Consider the following 11,451-nt stretch of genomic DNA (forward strand, 5'->3'; position numbering starts at 1 on the left):
AGATGTCCATGTGGGGGGTAAGTGTGCAGTGTGTGTGTGTGTGTGTGTGAGTGTGAGATGTCCATGTGGGGGGTAAGTGTGCAGTGTATGTGTGTGTGTGTGTGTGAGATGTCCATGTGGGGGGTAAGTGTGCAGTGTATGTGTGTATGAGTGTGAGATGTCTAGGTGGGGGGTAAGTGTGCAGTGTGTGTGTGAGTTGGAGGGTCTGTGTGCATGTACACACCTGAGTGTGTGTATATTTGAGCATGTATATGTGAATGTGTATGTGAAATGTGTCTATGTATGTGTGGAAGGGTGTGGAAGGTGTGTGTGTGTATATATATATATATTTGTGTGAGTATGTGGGTGTGTGATGTGTATATGTGCACACAGACCTTTCCCCAAAGTCTAGTCCTCCCACCACCCTACCCACCCCCCACCCTGGGACAAAGAGCTACCCCCTTTACCCTTCCGACAGCATCTTTTTGAGCCGTTCCCTCTCAGTAGGGCCAGGGCCATCAGCACTCTGACTTCGGAACAGCTTGTCTTCCCCAGGGCCATTGGTGCCAATCAAGGGACTTGGGGGTACCTAGCAGAGAAATGGGACAGGGTCATGAATGGGACTCACAATTCTGGCTTATTGGCCCTGAGGAGGAGGCAAAGGCAGGGACTGAGGCATGAGCCTGGGAGAGGGCAGATTAGCTCAGGCTCTGGCTGGAGAGAGAGCCCCAGACAACAGAGACCCTAGACCCTCCCTTCTAATCTGGGAGGCCAAGGCCTGGGTCAGAGTGCTCCTTAGTGGTTAGAGTCTGCAGCAGAGGGCGAAGGTGATTATCATAAAAGCTGGGCACGGGCTTCAAGGGTTCCCCTAGAGCCATGCCAAGGCCTGGCGTGGGCCAAAAGTGAAAGCAAAGGGAGTAAAGAGAAATCAGTGAGAACAGGGTGAAGGCAGCAACTGAAAGAAAGCACAGACTTTGGTGTTTTCTCTTCCTTAGAATCCTTGTTCTAACTGGAGTATTTTCCATTTTATAAATATATTCACATTAGTTGAAGTCTAATGGTTATGTCTAGGGTCCCCACATTAGGCATCAGGGGCACACGGTGGCATCTACTTAAGGACATCTGACCTTGGCAGAACTAAAGTTTTACCTTGCAACATCAAAGCTTTTTAAGTGAAACAAAGACCTTAACAGCTCTGACATCCTGTGTTCTCTGACATCCTGGGTTCTAAGGGTTGCCCCCCCCCCCCCAGCTCTGACATCCTGTGTTCTAAGGGCCCTCCCAGCTCTGACATCCTGTGTTCTAAGGGCCCTCCCAGCTCCGACATCCTGGGTTCTAAGGCCCTCCCAGCTCTGACATCCTGGGTTCTAAGGGCCCTCCCAGCTCTGATATTCTCAGCACATTTAGGAGCATTTCTAGGGCACTTTGAAAGCTAAGATGACCTAGGGTCAGGGTGGCTCATGCTTGCCTAGTTCCCTGGGTGTTGGTTTTCCTTCCTCAACTGGACCAGGAACTCCCAAAGGGCCAGAACCATGCTTGGGTCTCCTTTCTCTCCCACAGACCCCAAAACAAGGCTGGGCTTGGGAGGGGGGAAGGTGTGTTAACTCACACTGAATTAGATCAAAGGGAAGAAAGTGGACCAGTATAGGGGCCGTGGGGATGGTGTGAGGAAGCAGGAAATGAAAGGAGGGGAGAGTGATCTCCCAAATCCCAGGAAGGGGGAGGGGCTATAGCTTAGCTCCTCCCTCTCCTCCCCATCCCACTCCCTCAAGGTAGGGGCCTGACCTGGTGGGATGAGAGGCCAAGGGCTGGGGTGGTGAGCTCCCCACCATCCTGAGATTTCTCCCGGGCCAGCCGGGCGGCCTCCTTCACCTCCTGGAACTTCTCTGCAAACTAGACCGATGTAGGGAAGGTCAATGGCACAATCTGCAGCACTAGCCAGGTCCACAATGGCTTCCCCCCTCCCTGGATCTCCTCCCAAGCTCCCCCCACACCAGACCACCCAGTCATAGCCCTTCCCCCTAAATCCCCCCAGCCTCCCTCTGCCCCAGACCTGGGATAGATGCTGCTCAGAAGCAAAGCCTAGCCCATAGACCGTGTTCGCCCGACTGTCTGCCCACTGGCCGAACTTTTGTGATGTCTTGGTAAAGGTCATGTTGGGGGTGACCGTGCTGTTAATGATAGCCTGGGGGAGAAGCAAAAAAGGCAGGAAGCAGGCTTCTGATCAGAACAAGCATTGTGCCTGTGTTCCCTGGGTGTCACAGAAAAACCCCACAATGTGTGTGGTGTGTGTGTGTGTGTGTGTACTCAAACGTGTGTCCCACTGCTGTCTACCTGTGAGCTCTGAGGGTCAGAGAGTAAGGGAGGCAGCTCTGACTTGGGATGCTGGGGCTGTTTCCAAATGTGACTATTGAGAAAACCAGTTCTGCTTAGTGTGTGTGTGTGTGTGTGTGTGTGTGTGTGTGTGTGTGTGTGTGTGACAAGCAGCTAGGTCTAGATGTGGACCTTGGAAAAGAAGACACCTGTGTCCAAGCCAGTGACATGGACAAAGGTTACAGCTCGGTCTCCTCACTTTATAGATGAGGAAACTGAGGCCAAGAGATGTGTGTTGTCAGGGCTAGAGAGGACACACACACACACACACACACACACACACACTAGTCACAGACCTTAGTCCCGCCCACGCTGATGATGCGGTACACGTTTCGGGTGGCATCATAGAAGTAGGAGACGGTGAGGGCATGTTTGCCAGCAGGGATCCAATTCCTTTTGGTTGCTGGGTCGATTTGGAAGACATGGGCCCGAGTGCTGAAGAGGGGCTGCTCCCTGCAGAAGAAGCCAGCTCAGTCCCGGGGAGGTAGATGGGGCAGGAAGGGTTCCAGCTCATCAGGGAGACCCCAGAAGTGGGGAGGAGGGGCATGGAGGGAGAATCGGGACCAGAGGTCTTGGCTCACCTTGTGGACATTGGTCAGGCTGGAGCAGAAGAGCCGAGTGAAAGGGCTCAGGGGGAGGGGTGAGAGTAGGCTTCTTGGCCCTGGGGTTCAAGTCCCTGGTGGGGAGAGGAGTCCACATGAATCCAAAAAGCCAAGTACGGACAGAACCTCCAAAGACATTTAGGCCAACCTGACCAGGAATCCTCCAAAGAGGGGGGACCTGGAACCTCAAAAGGCTTTACATTGAGCCAAACTCCACCTCCCTACAAAGTCTACCCTCCCAGTTTTGTGCTCTGAGGCCAAAAAGAGTAAGCCTCAACCCCCTTCCCCATCTAGTCCTTATAGATGGTGACCCTCACCACTAAATCTCCTCTCCAGGCTAAATACCAATCAACCAACAAGCATTTACTTAGCCCCTATTTACTCCTAGGCTCCTTTAACTGTTCATTAGGTGGCTTGACATTCTGACCAATATTTAACAACAGGCTCTCCGGGGGGAAAAAGTACTCATAAAACACTTATCTTTAGTCTCCATTATGGACACTACCTCCATCACTTCAGGTATAGACAACAAAACAGTCCAGCCGCCCGGATTTGTAGCCCTTGTCAATTTCTTAGACGTTAATTACACTGAACCTTTACCAGGTGGCTGGAGGCAAACAGGTTGGCGCTGTCTCCAGCACAGCCCGGTCCCAATCCCGTGACCGTCCTGGTTGCCTTCCTTTGGACTGGGAACTCCCAGCTTGGGGAGGCCCCTCCCTCTTGGTCCCTAAGCCATTGCCATTCTCTTGAGGCACCCTGGCACAGAAGATTCTGGGGTCAGTGCCTCAATTTGAAAGCTGCCTCTGCTACTAATTATTAATATGACCTTGAATGAGCCCCAGGAGGCCTCAGTTCCTACTTCTGTAAGATTCGATAACTGGATAGTTGGGTTGTCACTCTGGGACCCTGCTTCCTCCCCAAAATGTAGGGCCCCCAGCCCAGGTCCAGGGGGCCAAAGAGACTAAAGCAGGAGAAAGTCCATCCTGCCCCTGCCCCATGTCTCCTCCCAACACTGACTTGGGTGTTCACAGATCCTCCCTCAGCCAACTAACACAGAAGCCCCACAGGCAGGCAGGAGAGGGAGGGAAAGTGAGGCAGAGCCTTCAGGTGGTCTCCCCTTCCCCTAACTACAGGGCAGGGATGGGGAGAGACCAAAAGCTCTGGGGGCCTGTGAGGCAGTAAAGATAATTAGCTGGCCTAATCACTTTCACTCAACACTTCAACAAAACCCTTCCTTATCCCCCAGACATTCTACAACACTGATGGGGGCCTTGAACCCGGACTATAGGCTTCATAGGCTTCTGAGCAGAAAGAGACTTCAGACTCCCTCATTCAGCCCCCTCATTTTATAGAGATGAAGACAGACCCCTGGAGATATTAAGCAGTTTGCCAAGGTCACACAGGTGATAGGGCATACACAGGAAATTCAGTCCCAGGTCCTGACCAGCATTCTCTTTATTACCAGTTTTCCTCCCAGAATAAAGTCTGGTAACACCACCTCCCCCACCCCCCAGCACAGACATATACACATGCAAACACACCCACAAACCTGCCGCCAGGGTCTAGGCAGGAGGGAGAGGGGCTTAAATTGGCTAAAGCTCGTTGGGCCTGTGGGTCCTGTGAAGAGAATGATCCTGAGGGAATTTCAGTACGGTTGAGAATTCCCTCCACCCAAATCAGACCCTCTTCCCTTCCCCCCCCCCCCCCCCTTTGCAGCTGTGCTAGGTCCCTTGGGCACGGCCTGAAACCGGACCCCCTTCCGCCTCCACCCTGGGGGGCAGCCAACCCCCATCCTTGTATGTTGCCACCTCCAACCCCCACCCCTTCCTGCTTTCTGCTTCCTGTAAAGGTTTTCCAGAAGGAAATAGTGAACTGAGACCCCTGTCTATCCTACTCCCCCTTCCTCCAGGTTCCCTTAGAGCTTCCCCACCCCTGGTATTCCCAATTGGATCATAAAGCCAGGCTCATCCCCATCTGGGCTCCCCCTCTCCCGATCTCCCCTTGCCAGTGCTCTGGGGGCTCCCAGCCAGGTTGGTGAGGTTGGTTGCAGAGCAGGGTGAGAGGTGCCATCCCAAAGGGCAGCAAACCCCATCCCCCTCTCTCAGCTGGCTCTAATCCACTCCCAGGGGCTCTCTTGGACTGTTCTGTTGTTTTGAAAAAGTTCTTTAGGATCAGAAGCCAGATCAGCTGAACTGGGATAGAAAAAACACGTGTAGAAATCAAGGGACCTAGTTTCTAGTTCTGGCTTTCCCAGTGACTTGTATGGCTCTAGTCAAGTCCCTTCCTCTCTCTGGGTCTCAGTTCCCTTTCTGTAAAATCAGGGTGCTAGATAAGAGTCCCTTGCAGAACAGGTGTTCTACTGTTTGATATCCCCAACCCCTCAAAGAGGGTGGGCAAGGAAGGGATCTAGGGTCTACTGGCTCCAAACTCCTAGAGCCTTGACACAATGGACCAGGGGGTCAGAGGTCTAAAATCCCCCAAGAGCCCATAACACAGCACTGAAAGAGAGTGTGTGCTGGCAGCTGATTACCCTGGTTTGGGGCCAAGGTCACAGCTTCCAGGAGCCCCTGGAGTGAATTCCTTTTTCTCAAGGCTCAGGGCCCTAAGGTCCTAGATATTAGGGCACCCAGCTTCCTCCTATCCTAACACCTGGGCTGGGCACAGAGGGGGTGGTGCCCACAGTGGGAAGCAGCTGCTGTGTTGAGTTGGCAAGTTGGGGCATACAACTCGCCCTGGGCAGAGGCGTTCTCAAAGATGGGGGAGGTGAGGCTGCTTCTCCTAGTCCCCCCCCACCCTGAGTCACCCCTAATCCAATGTGCCCAGGCTTAGGACCAGGAAGTGCCTCACAATCGGGGCCTTACGCTGCTTTGGTTTCCCACAAACACACCTTGGCTTCTGTCTCACCTCACTCTCTGTAACGGACCCCCTCCCTTCACTCTTCTAAGGTTTTCCTCTAATCTCTAGCTGTAGGACTAGGGACTCTTATTCAAACTGCCCCCCATCTTCTCCCTCCTCTTTACTCCTGGGGCTGGGAACCCTTACTGTTCCCGAGGCCGCTCTATCTCCTCTCTCGTCTGCAGCCCCGTGGCTGGGAACCCTTTCTCTGTCAGGGTCCCTCTCACCTTCTCCTTCATCTCCAGCCCTGTGGCTGGGGACTTCGACTCTGCCTGGGTACCCCTATTTTCTTCCTCATCTCCCGTCCCTGACTGGGGACCCTTACTCTGCCTTACTCTGGGTCCCCTTATCTTCTCTCATTTTTAATCCTGGGGCTGGCAGCCCTTACTCTTCCCAAGACGCCCCATCTTCTCCTTCATCTCCAGCCCCGAAGCTGGGGACTTTGACTGCCAGAGTCCTTCACCTTCCCCCTTATCTCCAATTCCAGAGCTCGGAACCCTTTCTCTGTCTACTCGCCCCCATCTTCTCCCTCATCTCCAGCCCCGAAGCTGGCAAAGGAAGATGGGAGGGGGCGCCTCTCCCACCTCGCTCTCTCTCCAAGCCTCTCCCTGCTCCCCAGCTCCCAGGAAGGGCCTGTCAGAGGGGGCTGCGCCCCCTCTGCATCCGCGCCAGTCAGGTCTGAGAAGAGCTAAGGCTGGTCCCCAGGGCGGGCAGTGCCCTGCGCCCCCGCCACCCCCCGCTGGCCTCCAGACAGGGGCCGCACCCCCGCTCCCCAGCCCGCGGCACGAAGGCGCAAACTTTGGGGAACGCCAAGGACACCCCTGTAGGCTGGCTCACCGGCTAGCTGCCCCTGCCCGCGCTGCCCGGAGCTGCGGCCGGTCAGGCTCCCGTGCGCTCCCCGGCGCCGCGTCGCTCCAACTTCGGGCCGGGGCTCCGAGAGCGCTGCGCCTCCGACGGGCGGCCTCAGCGCCGCGCCCTGCCCCGCGCCGCCGCCGCCGCCGCCGCCGCCCCGCAGCCTTTGTCTTCCCGGAGTGCCCGCCCCAGCTCCAGCTCCAGCTCCAGTCCCAGCTCCAGCACCCCAACGCCTCCGCCTCCGCCCGCAGCCGCCAGCCCCATAGCGGTCCCGGCCCCGCTCTGCCCCCCCGACTTTATCTGCCTGCTCTCGGGCCCGCTCAGCGGCGCCACCTGCAGGACACCCGAGCTCCGCCCCGCGGGGACCGGTCACCGCGTGGTCAAGGCTGGCTCCGCGTGGCGTGGCACGGCGCGGCGTGGCGGGCAGCCAGGGGCTCCGCGAGGCGAGGAGGTGGGGGGGGAAGGCGGTGCCTCCAGGCTCCTGACACATGCCACAAAGACACCCAAAGCGATACACTGTACAGAGAAAGCCGCGGGAAACACTTACACGGTACCCGGCGCGTAGTAGGCGTTTACTGGATCAGTGAGAAAGAGACCCTGCCCCAACCATTCTGTCCCAACTTTAAAGCTCCTATTGCGTGCTCGGAGCTCAGATGTGGGTGCCCTCAGCTGTATACCATGCCATCCCGCTTTTCCAAGGGGAGAGAGCGTGTGTGTGTGTGTGTGTGTGTGTGTGAGAGAGAGAGAGAGAGAGAGTGTGTGTGTGTGTGTGTGTGTGTGTGTGTGTATGTGATCTCTCCTCAGACTTCAGGGTCCCTGGAGACCCAGGGACCCCGATTTCCTTTATCTAGGCTTCCCCAGGACCGAGAATTTAAACTCCACCCTCTGGCCCTTAATCACCCTGAATCCTGTATTTCTTCTCAGCTTCCTGTATGCCAGTACCAACTCCCTCACCCATACTGCAGATTCCCTGGGACAGAGACCAGAAGAGCTTTGGATTTGGAGTTGGAGGATCTCTCTGATGCTCTCTGGGCCTCAGGTTCCCCATCTGTAAAATGTCCATATTGGACAAGAGGGTCTCTTGAGACCCCTTCTAGCTCGAAGTCCTATGATCCAAAGATTTTTCCAACTTCCTTTCCTTCACAAGTATGAGCTAGGGTGGTTGAGGCCTCTCTAACTGTATTTTGGGGGTCCCTTTCCCCCCAGGATCCTGTGCCTTTCCTCCTTTCTCCTACTGCTTAATATTTTTCTTTGCTCCTTTAATTTTTAACAAATTTATTTAGCAACTGTGACATGCCAGTGGAAGCCCTGCCCTCTTGGGCTCACAGTCTCGGAGGGAGGAGAAACTGAATACAAGAGAGATAAAAAGGGCTATACCTTAAGGAAGAGTGGGCTGCTGCTGCTGGAAAGAGAGCTGAGTTCAGAAGCAGAACTGGGTAGGCCTTGTCCAGGCCACTTCTTATCTTTGTGACTGTGGGCAAGTCACTTACCTTCTCTGAGCCCCCATTAGTGAGGGTCAGGGTGCCTACCTCCCATATCTCAGATGAGATGATGTACATTGAATGTACATTGTACCTTGTACAATGTACAATGAAAGTACATTTCAAAACCCAAAGGGCTCCACACATAGGAACTCCAGCCCTTAGGTTAGAAGTAATTTATTAGGACTTTAGCCCAATAAAGAGGAGGGTTCCCCAGTGGTTTTTAACTGGGCTCCCTGCCCGACACCCTTTCAGACTCACTTCTGTTTTTTCTGCTCCCCCAGTACTACAATGACTTTTTTTCTCCTTACAGATTATTAATACCATTCTTTTTTCCCTGACAAGCGAAATGCTTTGGGGGAGAGAGCTGCAGAAGGGACCTATAAAGAACGTTTATAGACAGGGTACACTGCAAAGAATAATGCACTTGAGTCTACAGGATCTGGATTCAAATTCTGATTCTTCCACTTAGTGCCTCTGTCATCTTAGACAAGTCACTTCAGGGGTTGGACTAGGTCCTTTGCCTAGGGAAGGCCTGATCAGAATCTCTCAGTGAGGTCACCATCGACTAAGGAGATCTTACCCTTCTGGGTCCTAGTTTTAACAGCCTGTCCCACCTCTCTCACAGGGTTGATGAGAGAAGATTAAACATGTCAAAGGCTGTAGATTTGGGCCATGTTGAGTGCACTGGAAAACGCTAGCTGCTATCTCCAAGCAAAGTTTCTACTGGGCAGGGCCTCTCAACACTTTTTAATGGGTTTTGATGAAATCTGGTCCGTGGGAAGAGGTTACAGAGATGTGTAATTGCATTGAGGGAGGCCCATGGTTCACAGAAGTCTCTCATTTTAATTTGTTTACAAGGGGTATTTTTAATTCTTGACAGTGTGGCTTTTTGGGAAGGATCACTTTCAATTTTCCCTCCATGTTTGCCTTCCCTGATCTCCTTGTGACACATTGCTAAAATCAGGTTCTTGTCCTGATTCTATCTGTAAAGGGTTTGAGTTAATCAGTGGCCTTTTCTGACCCTCAACTTTTCCTCTGTGATACCGAGTGTATTAGATAAAGGATCTCCAAGGTCCTTTTGGGTTCTGCTGCTAATATAACTAGCCTCAGAAATCTGGTCTCGTCTAAGCCTCTCTCCCTTTCCCTCCACACCAGATCCATTGTTAACTTTTGTCTAGTCTACCCACACAAGACATCTCCCATCTGGCCTCTTCAGTCAATGCCCTGCTTCAGACGCTCATCACACCTCATCAAGAGTAAGCCAAAATCTGTCTTCTGTGTTCTGTGTTCTAGGATGCCATGCAGCTCCGACTTCTCATAACCAAAACCACTATCACAAGTCCCTGAGATATGCATTGTAACTGGAAAATACAGCAACTCAAAAAGGCAAGTTCAGGGGACCCCTTGACACTCATTACATTCTAGGTCTAGTCCCTGTCCCCAAACCCCATCCTTAAAAACTCTTCAACTGATCCTTCCATCCCCTCCAGCAATAGCCTATTCAGGGGTGGGGAAAGAACCAGTGGCCTCCAGGCCACATGTGGCCCTCTAGAACCTCAAGTAAGGCCCTTTGACTAAATCCAAACTTCACAAACTTCCTTTTATTAAGGGGATTTGCTTTGTGAAGTTTGCATTTAAAGGGCCCCACTTGAGGACCTAGAGGGAAACATGTGACCTTGAGGCCACAGGTTCCCCACCCCTGGACTATGTGGTTTTTAATCCCTTTCAAAGCTAAACTCCTATAAAGTTGTGCCCACTCCTTTCTTGGCCCTTTGTAATCTGGTTTATAACATTATCAGTCAATGTAAACTGCTCTGCCAAAGTCATTTAATAATGGTTTATTTGTTGAATTCAATGGTCCTTCCTCAAGCCCCCTCCTTATTGCCCTTCCCCTAGACACTGACTCTCCTGACCACTCTCTCCTCTCTGAGGTTCCTGGCTGCTGCTTCTTTCCCAGCTTCCTCTTGCCTGACCACTCCTCATTCCCATTGGCTGGATTATCACCTTTACCCCTTCACGTGGAGGTGTTCTCTGTCTTTGCACAACTCCTGGGGGTCCCTTCTCATCTTCATGCAGAAAAGTCCCAGGTCTTTATATCCAGACTTATTCTTCCTCCTAAGTAGCACCAGCAGTGAATTAGCCAGATCCAGCTGGATCAGAGAATCAGCACTAGAAGGGCCTTCAGAGGCTCTCTGGTCCAATCCCCTCATTTTACAGAAGAAGAAACAGGCTTTGTCCCACGGCTCTGAGGGTCAGGGGTGGGGCTAGATCTTTCTAACTCCCAGCCAGAACTCACTAGCATTCCAAACTCCACATGTCCAAAAGGGAACTCATTTCCTCTCCCCCCACCCAAACAATTCCATCTCCCTGATTTTCCCACTTCCTTCCAGTCACCCAGGTTCCCATCCTCGGAGTTCTCTCCCTTACCTCTCCACATCCACTTGCTAAGTTACTCTATCCACACAAGCCACCTGCTGCCAGGCCTCTCCACTCAGGCCGTCATCATCTCTCACCTGGACTGTGCCCAAAATCTCCTGATTCATTGCTCCTGAGTTCTTTTCTCTCCAGGCCATCCATTCCTGCTAGCAGCCATGTGGCAATGTAAAACACAGGTAAGACAAGGTCACTCCTCTCTTGAAGAAGTTCGAGGGGCTCCCAACTGCCTCCCAACTGGCTCCTAAAGTCCTGCACAATCTGCCTCCCACCTACCAGTCTAGTCTTATTGGCTCTGATATGCCATCTCTCACCCACATACCTTTGTATGAGCCATCCACTGTGCCTGAAATCACTTCTTCCTTGCCTCTGCCTCAGTTAAGCCTTAGCTTCCTTGAGACTCAGCTCAAGGCTGCCACTTCCTCCAGGAAGCCTGTGCTAATCTCCCCTATGTGCTATTGCTCTTCTCTCCCCCAGCCCTGGGAAATTACTTTGTATTTTTATTAAGTAGGTAGGAAAGAAGGGAAGGAGAGGTGAAGGGAAGAAGGAAGGAAGAAAGGAAGGAAGGAAGGAAGGAAGAAGGGAGGGAGGGAGGGAAGGAGGAGGAGGAAGGAAGGAAGGAAGGAAGGAAGGAAGGAAAGAAAGGAGGGAGGGAGGAAGGAAGGAAAGGAGGGAGGGAGGAAGGAAGGAAAGGAGGGAGGGAGGGGGAAAGGAAGGAAGGAAGGAAAGGAGGGAGGGAGGGGGAAAGGAAGGAAGGAAGGAAGGAAGGAAGGAAGGAAGGAAGGAAAGGAGGGAGGGAGGAAGGAAGGAAAGGAGGGAGGGAGGGGGAAAGG

At 52.9% G+C, this 11,451-nt stretch overlaps 2 protein-coding genes across 5 annotated transcripts in view; both read right to left on the reverse strand.

The window, feature by feature from the left end:
* HOMER3 (homer scaffold protein 3) overlaps positions 1-7,399 on the reverse strand; it is a 10,034-nt gene extending 2,635 nt beyond the window's left edge. Inside the window, exons 1-7 of one of the 4 annotated variants that reach the window (XM_069068114.1) lie at positions 6,687-6,735; positions 4,504-4,571; positions 2,934-3,028; positions 2,649-2,805; positions 2,033-2,164; positions 1,765-1,872; positions 447-568 (exon numbers count right to left, since the gene is read on the reverse strand). In XM_069068114.1, the coding sequence (XP_068924215.1) occupies positions 447-568; positions 1,765-1,872; positions 2,033-2,164; positions 2,649-2,805; positions 2,934-2,944 (530 nt within the window). In that variant the 5' untranslated portion in view covers positions 2,945-3,028; positions 4,504-4,571; positions 6,687-6,735. Of the gene's footprint in view, positions 1-446; positions 569-1,764; positions 1,873-2,032; positions 2,165-2,648; positions 2,806-2,933; positions 3,029-4,495; positions 4,585-6,686; positions 6,820-7,248 lie in introns of those variants that run through there. The other 3 variants (XM_069068352.1, XM_069068192.1, XM_069068267.1) reach the window with 3 other exon arrangements.
* Positions 1-11,451, reverse strand: part of COPE (COPI coat complex subunit epsilon) — a 64,611-nt gene that overhangs the window by 48,607 nt on the left and 4,553 nt on the right. The window lies entirely within an intron of this gene.

This window comes from Petaurus breviceps, unplaced genomic scaffold (genome assembly GCF_028583685.1).
Source record: "Petaurus breviceps papuanus isolate PSGF00001 unplaced genomic scaffold, PetGlider_PUasm1.0 108, whole genome shotgun sequence".
Taxonomy (NCBI): domain Eukaryota; kingdom Metazoa; phylum Chordata; class Mammalia; order Diprotodontia; family Petauridae; genus Petaurus; species Petaurus breviceps.